Source organism: Ambystoma mexicanum, chromosome 4p (genome assembly GCF_040938575.1).
Source record: "Ambystoma mexicanum isolate Mex_15411 chromosome 4p, UKY_AmexF1_1, whole genome shotgun sequence".
Classification (NCBI taxonomy): domain Eukaryota; kingdom Metazoa; phylum Chordata; class Amphibia; order Caudata; family Ambystomatidae; genus Ambystoma; species Ambystoma mexicanum.
Genome location: NC_090927.1, coordinates 903,522,027 through 903,534,086, shown reverse-complemented (window position 1 = coordinate 903,534,086; position 12,060 = coordinate 903,522,027). Strand labels below are relative to the sequence as shown.

Genomic DNA, 12,060 nt, shown 5'->3' with positions numbered 1-12,060 from the left:
TCGAGGCACGCACGTTGTTTAATATCCCATCCTCGTTGCCATTGTTAAAAAGCAGGTTCCAAACTCTTTAAGTTAACTTCATGTAAGTTTATTTCCAGCTTAATGGTTACAGTTCCACATGAAGACATTAAGGATATCAGCTTACACAGACACCGGCTCCCATCACCCGGGGCCGGCCAGCCAGCAGTAACCGTCACTGAATGGAACACTCACAAAGAAGATTCTATCATCCAGACAACCATTCCACACGACATCACCAGCTACATCACCACAGACAGGCACAATACAACACACACTAAGGAGGAGGGAGCATCACCCAGTGTGAGGGTAACCCCTGATTGAGAGTGTCCGTCAGAATCAAGACATGCTTCCCATTGAGAGATGGGCAAAAGCTGTCGGGGTTAACCTAATGGCTCGCAACTCCAGCCTGTTGATGTGCCACCTGGCTGCCATCGCTGACCTAAGTCTGCTCACCTGCAAGTCCTCACAGGGAGTGCCCCATCCCTCAAAGACTAATCCGTCACCAGTGGGGGCGGAGGTCATGGAGGAGAGAAGATTGCTGCAGAGGGTCCACCAGATGAGGTAGTCTACCACTGACCTGGACACCCTTAGGGGATCCGCGAGGGTGCCATGGTACTGAGACCACTGACTTCTCAGGAACCAATACAGTGATCTCATGCACAACCTGGCCTCTGGCACTAGAAAAATACAGGAGGCCATGAGACTGAAGAGGCGGAGGAAGGAAGCCGCTGGTAATATGACGTGGTTCCCGAAACAATCCCACCATCTGTGGTAGGCTGTTTGCTCTCTACTCGGGAGGTAAAGCCTTCCCTACCCAAGTGTCTAGGACTGCTCTAAGGTTGTCCCTAATTACGCTCAAACCAGAATCAATACACCCCTCCAGGGAAATAAGATCTGGTAAGGATAACTAGTTTAATCTTTACAAATAAGGAGATTAGCAAAGGACTATGGTGCCTGAACAATCTTCTCCTGTCCCTCACCCCGTTCCTTTCCTGCCAGAGTGGTCTCAAGCAGGTTTTTATTAGGCCTGTCTTGTGGTGAGGTCACTGGAGCTGGATCATGGCTTCATCCCAAACCATCCTTTTTCCATAATAGGGATGCTCCAAAGCGTTCTTTCTTCGTGTCAGCGTTTGCGTCAGGGCATGCTGTTCTACATTTTGCTAGATATGCAAACACACATTGTAGCTCATTCTTCCTACCATTTTGCTTTGCAAAAACACACTGCAGCTATGCACTTTTACAAACCTGGAGGCGTAGCCCAAGGAAAAACTAAACATTGTATTTTGTGTACAAACATTTTCCAGTCATTCTCTCCATATCCCAGTCATCCTGCTCACGTTTATCTGGGTCCTGTAGTCTCCGGCACACTTTATACCTATAATTGATCCCATTCTGTTGCACAAAAACATGCTAAACCTATTTTTAACATGCATGGATTCTTGGACAGTGGAAACCTGGTGAGTCAGTTCATGCTGGCCATGGTGACTGACACTGCACACTAAGCCTGCTGTCTATTTTGAATCCCACAAGCCACACTACTTCTGGGAAGGAGGGAGAGTTTGGCTCATCTAGAGCAATAGTAAGCTTTTGAAATGCCTGGGTTCCGACATTACAAATCTATCCAACTAATAGTTAATTGCGCCTTATATTTAGACAATACCTTCTTCAATGCTTGTCTATGTCGGATGTCCGATTAGGTTTGCATGAGAAAGCCTTCCAAGTGTCCCTCCTCCCCTCTAATCCATTATGTTAAAGTTATTTATATGGCACACTTTTACTAACAGAGTTGGTCTCCAGACGCTCAGGCAGATCTGTAAACTAAAGGTGGTGGGCGGGTGTGGAGTTGGGTTAGTGGGTGAAGAGGGCAGAGGAAAGTGAGGTGGTGTACCGTTGGCAGCTTCAGTTTTCACCATGCACTGAGCTTGGGTGTGCATATAGGATCGAAGAGAGTCCTGACATGCTGCTCTTGTGGTGGTCTATGTGTTGATTGATTGTTGGTGTGGTGAAGACCGTGCGGTTTGTTCTGAGAGGTGGTTGTGTGGGTTTTGTGTGAAGTATGAAGAAATGTGAGGTTTTGGTTAGTGGGTTGTATGCCTCAATCCTTGAGTTAAGTTTTATGCATAAGGTGGTCATATCAAGTTGGTATAGTCTTTCTCTTGGTTTACAGATTGTCTAGTTTCAGGGTGATACCGTGGCTAGTTTCCAGCAGATAAAGTGGGCTTGGAACCCCAGGTTCATTCCACAGCTCCTTTCTATTTACTGTCGGTAGCTCATTGGTGATATATTCTTCTCTTCCCTTTCCCGATTGTCTAGTTTCAGGGGCAGTGACGAGGCTGGCCTCCAGCCACATTGAGCTTAATACACCCAGAGGGCGAGCATAATCCATGCTTTGGTTGGTGATGGCTCCTATGAAGCTGTCTATGAAGGCTGCATCGTACGTTGATGGTCTGTATATCAGTATGAATTTCAGGTCTGTTCTGGGATTTGTTGATAGACGTATTAAGGATTCACATTTGTTGATGTTTAATGGGTCTTCCGCTTTAATTTCCAGGTGTTCTTTGTGGACGATTGCCAGTCCACCACTTCTTTTGGTATTCGGGTTTACTTGGATGCAATTGAAGTTAGCAGGCAGGCCGTTATTGAGGGTGATCATGTAGTTGTCATCTAGCCATGTTTCGGTTACGAAAAGGATGTCAATGCTTAAGACACTTAGGTCGTAGATTTCGGTGGAGTGTTTGGGCTTTGATCTTGCGTTGATTAGATTGCAGTGGATCTCTTTGGTGTCATTTGGTTTATTTTTTGTTCCCGGTTTTGGTTCGTGGGTGTTCAGTTCGGGTGCTTTGATGTGTCCTGCGAGCGCTAGAGGTTCTGTGAAGGCAGCTTAGTCGTTAAATCTGTCTGTGAGGTTGATAATTGGCTTGCTGACTTCATCCCCCGTCATTTGAAGTGGGCATCGATAGTGCCCATCTGTTCTTGTGATGAAGGGAATAAGGGGGTTGGCGTCATCCCATTCTCTTCTCAGGTCCCCTCTTTTGTTCCGTTCCGTTATTTTTTTATCCGTGTGGAAATGTTGGCGTAACCAGGTTCCTTTGGTTGGTGCAAGGTACAGTGTAAGGTATAAGGATGTTTCTCTTGCGAGGTTTGGTCTATTGATAGAATTATTTTGCAGGGTGCGTTTGGTATTGAAGCGTCTACTGGAGAGGTTGAGCTTGTGTATCCGTGTTATTTGTACTGTGTTCCCTTTCTCTTCGTCTGCGTCCGATTCTGTGTCGGGTCATTTTGGTCTTAGGTGGGAGGGGTTGGTTTGGGTGTTTAGGGGCAGTTTCCGATTGTGATGCCTCATCCCATGCTAGTGTTATGTTAAACTTAAATTGTTCTGTCTGAATGTTCGAGGGTGTGTCTTTGTTCTGTCAGTAGGGTATGGTGTTCCTCTTACAACGGATGGGCTTTCCTAGGGGGTATTGTATGTTGGAGGGTTGGGCGTATGGATTGGACTAAGGGTGCAGGTAACTGGGAGGGGATTATTGTTAAGCAAATTTTGTATGCAGTACCCTTTGGGACCACTACACACAACAAGGACTACAGGTGTAAGCAAAACCAAACTTTGGTACAAGTTTGTACTACACAGTTTTGGTAGCGTTGCTGAGCAGCCTCGCTTATCTCAAGAGGGGAATGGGAGCTGTAAGGATGTCACACAGAGGTCTACAATCGCAAGTATTCAAATAGACTCTTACACTCAAGGTTTATTGGTAAAACACTTATTAATTTACTTCAGTCAGTTATCAAACATTGACTAGAAGGAGGCAATATCTCTCTCACAAATATACTTCAGTACTTTACACTGTACAGTTCTGAGGCGTTTAAACTACTTTGAAGTAGGAGCAAAAAGGCATAGGCTAATAAAGAAAACAGTTATTCTTAGACACAGCACTTAAATATTCCAATGAAGTCCATTTAAAGACCTCTCAGCAATATCAGTGTAAAACTAAAGTTTCACCTATGAGGGACAGTAAGTACCAAAGTCAAATGGAATAGAAGAGTCTAGAGGAAGCCATGACAGCCAAAGTCAATTGGAGCGAAGTCTATGGAGCTGAGGCACCTTAGAAAGTAAAAGTCTTACACAAAGTTAGGGAGTTTGTTGAAGAAAATCACTGTAATAATCACAAGCTGTTACAACTGTGAAACTTAGAGCTGAGATCAACTCTAGAAAAAGCGGTTTATAGTAATATCGAATACAAAAATGTCGAAAGTCAAAATTTCGAAAAAATAATGGCAAAAAAATAAAAATAAATTTAAAAAAAACGAATCTTTTTCACTAAGTGTTTTATTCGAAAAGGGGGGGTTCCCCCCAACCCTCCCTTTTTTTTGTTTTTACCTTTTTTTTACTCGTGAAAACCCAAAAAAATAAATAAAAAAATAAAGAATTATTTTTTTTTTGCTGACCCTTTTTTTTCTCGATATGACTGAACACCAGAAAGAAAAAGCAGCTTCTGCAAGCTGCAACTGATAAGAGCAAGCTACAGACACTGAGGTAAGTACCCAGTACCTTTGGTTAGAAGAAGAGGGTCCAGCTGGCTCCTGGCCGGTTGCAGTGATGCAGATCCTGTGTTCCTGGTCCTCAGTCGTGGGGACAAGTGGGAGGACGTCTGGGGACTCGTGCAGCAGCAATTCGATGGTCGGTAGCAGCTACGGGCTCTTTTCGGATCAGCAGCACTTTGCGGTTTCAGCGCTCGGTAAACAGCACAACTGCAGATCTTATATACTTGTTGGGCTTCCTTCACTCCTTCGAGTCCACCACTCTGGTGAGGGGACACCAGCTTTGGTCGTCCCACTTCGAGGGTCCTCCGGAGACTCCTTGAGCTTTTGGCCGGCTTGCAGACGATACACTCTACTACGGATTTCTCGACCCCTGGCACTCGGGTTTCTGCAGCAGCAAAGTACAGCCAGTTGGGGGAAGGTCTTCCAGCAAAGTTTGTCTCAGGGTTAGTTGGTCCCACTAACCCAAGGGAAGTCGTCCCTTCCGGAGCTTCTCTTGTCGATTAGAAAAAGGAGTTTCAGCACAGCAGCAGGGCTTCACTGGGCAATTTCAAAGGTCCAGGAGGATACAGCAAGCTTTGATTGTGGTGTCTCCGTCGGGATATCCTTCCCAGGGGTAAATTCGGCCTCTAGTTCCAAAACCCTCACCTTTTAAGCAGTTTTCTCCCATTCATGCACAGCCTAGCTGTCACTCACAGCAGGGTGGCTGTCCTGGAAGGACAGCCAATCAGGACTGGGTGCATTCAGGTTTCCCTGGAGAGGAAGGACAAGGGAGTTTCAGGCACCTCCCTCACTTCCTGCCCTTCCAGACACTGGCGCCTGGAGGCAGGATTCAGCACTGAAGCCCGCCAAAGGCAAAATGAACAAAGGGCTCAATTACTCACAGAGTAAAACCCAATAAAGACCTCAAAACAGAAAATGGCGAAAAAAGAAGACCTGGGTCATTTTGACACAATGGTCACCCATGGGTTCCATACTGCAGCTGAGGATTCAGGCTGAGGAACACACAATGGTAGGAAAATTAAACTACTGCCACCAGCCATTTAAGGTAGTGAGGGTAACATAAAAAATATTACAAGAATAAGTAGGAAAAGGGGCTACTAAGTAATACCCCCCCACCCCCAGCAATCCACATAAAATGGGGTGTGCTGGACAAAAAGAGAAAAGGTAAGTAAAGTCAATTTCACTTTACTATTCTTGGGAACGGTACTTCTCCCAAGAAAAGGTATTTAACCCTTAAGAGAAATCTAAAGGATTTCTCTGTGATACTGCACTGAAGTTGCTATGTGTCACAATACAAAAAGTAGATGCCTATGGAGTTTGTCAGACCCCAAAAACAAAGTTAACATAAAATCCAAATCTGATCAAAACACATTAGAGTGAGAAAAAGGGCTCACCCACTTCAGGGTAAAAATTAAAAATTCCTAAAGCCCAGCAAAAGAGCTGGGGGTCTCTAAGGTTGAAGGTAATTAGCACATGAATGAGAATTCTCCCAAACAAAATACATGGAGTAAAGCATGACTTTATTAAAAGTAAAAAGAACACAGTAGCAGAAAAATAAGGTTCCCATCACGAAGCAAAAGCATGAGTGTTAAAAAAGTCCCACTCAGGAGAGTAAAGCAAAACATCCCAGAAGTCCAGCAAAAGTGCAGAGGGTCTCAGGTTGAGGAGAATTGCCCAAGAAATAGAAATTCTCCCTAACAGGTCTCGCTGGTGTGCCACCTATATAAAAACAGGTGACAGTTTTTCTTCTGTCCTATCTACAACTACTAAACATACCAATTAAAAAATAGTCTGCTACTGGGGCGGTAAGGAAACTATCTTATTTATCCCAATGCAACTACCCAGAAGGAGAGTGACAAAAAGGTGAGTCTGATAAAGTAGATACAAAATCCATCCGTATCAGGTTAGGTGAGTAAGCCTATGATGTAGCCGTATCACTATCAAGTGTGTGACTGATCAGCCCAAGTGGACACCTACTACAAAACATAAAAGTGAAATATTCGGGAACAAAAAAAGATTGTGGAACATGCATATCATATGAATCTAACAGACTGAGGAAACATGCATTCCTTTTGAAATCATTATTTTGCATGTAAAACAGAGCTATACCTCATAGAGAGATCGCTGAATGCTGTTGCATGGATTAGAAGCAGCATATCTCAAAGCACGGCAGAGAGTGCGAAGACTGTAGTGAGGTCTGTGTCCGGTCCCATCAACCAGCTTTGTACTGGATTCTTTACGTACGGATAAGTAGAAGCTAATAAATGTTAAAAAGCATAAAGTTGGATCATGAATAAAACAATTATGGTTTAGATTAAATAAATTAGCATTTTCTTTTTTATGCTTCAGATTTAAATGCACAATTTTCATTTTAGATGGGTGGTTTTACACAATTATAAGCAATAATAGAACACTTGAGAAAACAAATTATTCCCCTCATGGATTTTCTTTCACATGGATATGATCCTCCGAAGACCAATTCTGTAACCCATGGCCTAGTTCAAGAAGCAGAAAAGATCATATCTTTAACAAACATCACAGAGCAATGTAGCTCCCCGTCAATCTTGAAGTTTCAGTCCGGCAACACAGGAAACAAACAGATTGTCCCAGGTATACATATGCAACCTCAATAGTTGGTAAAGATTTTCTTTTTGCTGTTTTCTTCCCATAGACTTCTGTGGTACACCCTTTCTTTTTTGCTGTTTTTAATACTGACGGACTTTGAGATAAGTAAAGCTATACTTCCAGTGCTCATTTTGAAGGGGGAGACTAATCAGTCCATAAGACTGTCCGTGCGTTATGGACTTCTAGTATTTTTACAACTGCACACATCGCCCTAAAGTGAAAAGTGGGTAGGATAAATCTTATCTGTGTAAGATAGTCATATCCATGATAAACCTTCCTGACATGTGTCAACGCCAGAACCTTTTGCTTCAACTAGGTAAACATTTTACCTTGTCCCTACGTGAAGGGGAATCCCCCCGCTAGTTTTATATTCTTTTATTAGTGAGCTTTTTATGTCTCTCCGTAATGTATGGGTGAAGTTAGTTTCCTCCAACTTCTGGGATTAAGCTGGGTTGGCCCTTTGGGCTCCCCTGTTAATTGCTCTTTCATGTACTTGGGTGAACTACAGTTCTCAAGTAGTAAAGAGGAATTTTCATTCCCCCTTTAAATGTATACAGTGATCGAGCACACCTCACCTTATGTGGAGTGTTGGGTGGATACAATGTATCTCCTTTCTTACTTACCTGGTAACATTTTGTTACAATTACAAGTTTTCTTGAATGGCTGTTGTCAGTGTAACTACATTTATGACTTTTTAGTCTTCATTACTCGAAGGCTGTTAATTTAGCCTCAGTAATGCACAGAATGGCCACCATTTTGCTAAAATGGTGTGCAACTTTTTTGACCATTTCTTGTGTGCTTGCCGTTTGAGGTCTTCCCCTGCCATTCTAGGCAGGAACGTCCTCTGTGGCTGTTTGGTCTTTGACGCGAATCCTGGGGAAAGCCCGCCCAGGCTCAAGGGTGTCTGGAAAGGCAGGAAGCAAGGAAGGAGACCACAACTCAGCAGCCCTCTGTCCTGCTTGGAGAGCCAGGCCGTGCCTTCCTGTAAAATTCGGGGAGAGAAAGCAGAGGCTGTACTGTAGTTCCTGATAAAAGCTTTGAACCTGGAAGCTGCTGACAAGTCGACCATTGGAGCTGAAACCAAAGAGTAAGATTAAGTTGAAGAAACGACAGCCATAGCGATTTCCAGCAACTGAGAGCCTGCTGTGGAACCCTTCCTTCCATTCGACCTGGGTAACCCAAAAAGGATGACCCGGACCCTGGGGAGTTCCACTAGACTCAAGACCTGCATTTTGAGCCATCCCACGTCGTGCTGCAACCTTGCGGGCTGCAACAACACAATACCATGGGGCCTAGTTAGTTAAGAATTGGTGCAGTCACACTTTGAGAGACTACACAACCCTCATCTGCTTGGTATTAGGTTACCCACCTTTTGTTATAGGTCTGTACTAGACAAGTTTTTAGTGTGACTGAGCAGCCAGACCCATCTCAAGAGGGGTAAATGTGAGCTATAGAGCTGTACTAATGAAATCCGTAAATACAAGTTCCCATGTAACACTTACACTCAAGGTTTCAGTTATAGTTATTTAACATCAATTTTTAAATAAGCATTCTTTAAAAATACAATTTGTGGTAATAATGTAAATATACTTAAAAATTACTTTTCAGAATCAAAACACTTACTGGATAATATTTGGATATGTATCTTACACAATTCCTACACCCTGAGGTGACCGACATCAATCACAGGGACAGTAATGACATTTATATAACTCACTAGTATAGTTTGCAGATTCTGAGGTGTCTGTCTCTCTGTATATGAGAATGCATTACTTACCGTAAAAGCATTTCTGATGGTTGTATCTGCTTAGATTCACATGCTGTGCATAGGTCCGACATCCAGTGGTCACTGCGGAGTATTGCATCTTGTTTTTCGTAGTCGAAAAGGGGACGTCGACCAGGCGTGTCTGAAACACTATCCCTATAGTGACGTGCGTTGTACCCACAATCCCTCACGCGTCGAGGTCCCTCTGTTTGTATTTTTTCTGCCCTGAGGGAGCCTTCTAGACGTGAGTGAGTACAGAAAGAGAGAGAGATATATAAAGGAAGTCTATGTTCCTTCCATCCGAGCGGGGAGGAAGGGTGGGCGCATGTGAATCTAAGCAGATACAACCATCAGAAATGCTTTTACGGTAAGTAATGCATTCTCTTCTGATGTTTGTTAATCTGCTTAGAATCACATGCTGTGCATAGACTAGCGAGCAGTACCCGGAGTTGGCGGTGGGTTATGAGAAGGAACAGTAGAGAAAAGGTGTCGTAATACTGCCTGTCCCACCTGGGAGTCAGATCTAGAGTGTGTATCTAGACAGTAGTGTTTTGTAAAGGTGTGCACAGAACTCCAGGTAGCCGCTTTGCAGATGGACTCAAGGGGAACATTTGCAATGAATGCTATGGATGCCCCCGTGCCTCGAGTAGAGTGTGCTCTTGGCTTAAAGGGTAGTTCTCTCTTAGCAAGAGTATAGCAGAGAGTGATGCATTGAACAATCCATCTAGAAATAGTGGATTTTGAAACCGCATCTCCTTCTCTTCCTGCTGCCACCGAGACGAAGAACTGATTAGTCTTCCTCAATGGTCTGGTTCTTTCCATGTAGAACATGACCGCCCTGCGTACATCAAGTGTGTGCAGAGTCCTTTCTCCCAAATTGGAAGGATTTTGAAAGAACGTTGGTAGTTCTATAGACTGGTTTACGTGGAATTTAGAAATAAATTTCGGAGCAAACCTAGGGTGAGTGCGTAGAACCACTTTATCTTTGTGAACTGTAACAAAGGGGTCTAGAATAGAAAGAGCCTGAAGTTCACTTACTCTCCTGATGGAGGTGATAGCTATTAAAAAAGCAGTCTTAAGAGTAAGATGTTTAAGGGATGCTTTGTGCATGGGTTCGAATGGAGAGCCCATGAGTCTGGTAAGTACCACATTAAGGTCCCATCCGGGAGCAGGGTCAGCTATCGGGGGGTGTATTCTTTTTACTCCCTCCATGAATGCCTTTATAACTGGGATCCTCCACCACGACACTTTGAGTTGGGAGGTGGTGTATGCAGAAAGTGCCGCTAGGTGGACTTTAATGGAGTTAAACACTAGGCCTGAATCCAAGAGATGGGTCAGGTATAGTACCACATGTGTGGGAGAGCAGTCAATAGGGTTGATGCTCTTACTCCTGCACCAGATGACAAATCTCTTCCACTTGCTAGAATAGCAGTGGCGAGTGTTCGGTTTTCTGGCTTCCCTGAGGATGTCCATGCATCTTTGCGGGAGTTGTAGATGTCCGAACTCTATGACCTCAGGAGCCAAGCTGCTAAATTCATGTTCTGGGGGCATGGGTGCAGAGTCCTGCCCTTGTTCTGAGATAGCATGTTGTACGGGCAGGGGAGTTTTACTGGGGGAGATAGAGACATCTCCATCAAGTGAGCGAACCATGGCTGTCGGGCCCACATTGGGGCCACCAGTATCATGGTCACTTGTTCCTGGTGCATCTTGTGCACCACCTTGTTGAGAAGGGGAGTCGGGGGGAAAAGCGTAAACAAATTTCCCTGACCATTGCATCGACAGACCGTTCCCCTTGGATTGGTTCTGGGGGTACCTGGAGGCGTAACTTAGGCATTGAGAGTTCTCCAGGGTTGCGAACAGGTCTATTTTTGGGAATCCCCATTGTGTGAAGACGTCGAGACGATGTTTTCGTGCAGACGCCATTCGTACTCTTCGGGCAGGGGGAAATCTCTGCTGAGTCTGTCTGCCAGCAGATTGAGTTCCCCGGGTACATGTAGTGATAGTAGGAACATGTCCTGTTTGAGAGCCCACTTCCATATATTCTGGGCCAGTTTGGACAAGCCTGGAGAGTGGGTGCCCCCCTGATTGTTGATGTAGTACATGGCTGTAGTGCTGTCCGTAAGGACCATTACTGTCTTGCCTTGTAGGTGTTCTTGGAAGGCTTTTAGCGCCTTGAATACCGCTAGTAGCTCCAGTAGATTGATGTGTTTGGATGCTACGTTCGGAGTCCACACTCCGTGAGCAGTCTGATGGGATAGGTGAGCACCCCATCCTGTGAGGGATGCGTCTGTGGTTAGAGTGGCTTCCGCCGCGGGTGTGGCAAAGGGTTTTCCTTTTTCCATGTTCCCCTTTGTCCACCACTGTAGCGAGAGAACCAAGGCCTGCGAGACCACCACTAGATCGTCCCATTGTCCGCTGGCCTGACACCACTGGCTGTTGAGCCACTCTTGCATTGGGCGCATGCGCAGGCGCGCGTGAGGTACCAAATAAATACACGACGCCATCATTCCTAGCAAGCGCATTGCTTTGCGTACCGTCACCTCTCGGCCGGTCACATATTGGGGGATCTGAAACAGCATGTTTTGGACCCTCTCTTTGGAGGGGAAGACGAGGCCGTCCCTTGTTTGAATTAGAGCCCCTAGAAATTGTTTGATTTGACTGGGGTCTAGACTGGACTTCTTTTCGTTGATGGAGAAGCCCAGTTGGAACAAAAGGTCTACCGTCTTTTGGGTATTGGAGAAACATGTTTCGTAGGAGTCCCCTGTTATGAGCCAGTCGTCGAGGTAAGGGTAAACTGGGATGGACAACCTGCGCAGGTGGGCCGCAGCCACTGCCAGTACCTTTGTGAATACCCTTGGTGCTGAAGCTATACCGAAGGGTAGCACCTTGAACTGGTAGTGTTTGCCCTCTATCATGAACCTTAGGTATTTTCTGTGCGCTGGCAACATTGAAATATGAAAGTATGCATCTTTCATGTCCAATGTTGTCATGTAATCTCCCTGTGAAAGCAGCGGGATCACCTCCTGTAAGGTCACCATACGAAACTTTTGGGGTTTGATAAACTTGTTCGCTGGGCGCAGATCTAATACAGGGCGCATGGTTAGATCCTT

At 44.9% G+C, this 12,060-nt stretch overlaps 1 protein-coding gene across 3 annotated transcripts in view; it reads right to left on the bottom strand.

Moving 5' to 3' along the window:
* The window catches only part of MDN1 (midasin AAA ATPase 1), a 2,688,524-nt gene that overhangs the window by 2,246,152 nt on the left and 430,312 nt on the right, over positions 1–12,060 (bottom strand). For all 3 annotated transcript variants that reach the window (XM_069606482.1, XM_069606484.1, XM_069606483.1), the window contains exon 21: positions 6,670–6,817. In XM_069606482.1, coding sequence (XP_069462583.1) covers positions 6,670–6,817 — 148 coding nt within the window. The remainder of the gene's footprint in view (positions 1–6,669; positions 6,818–12,060) is intronic.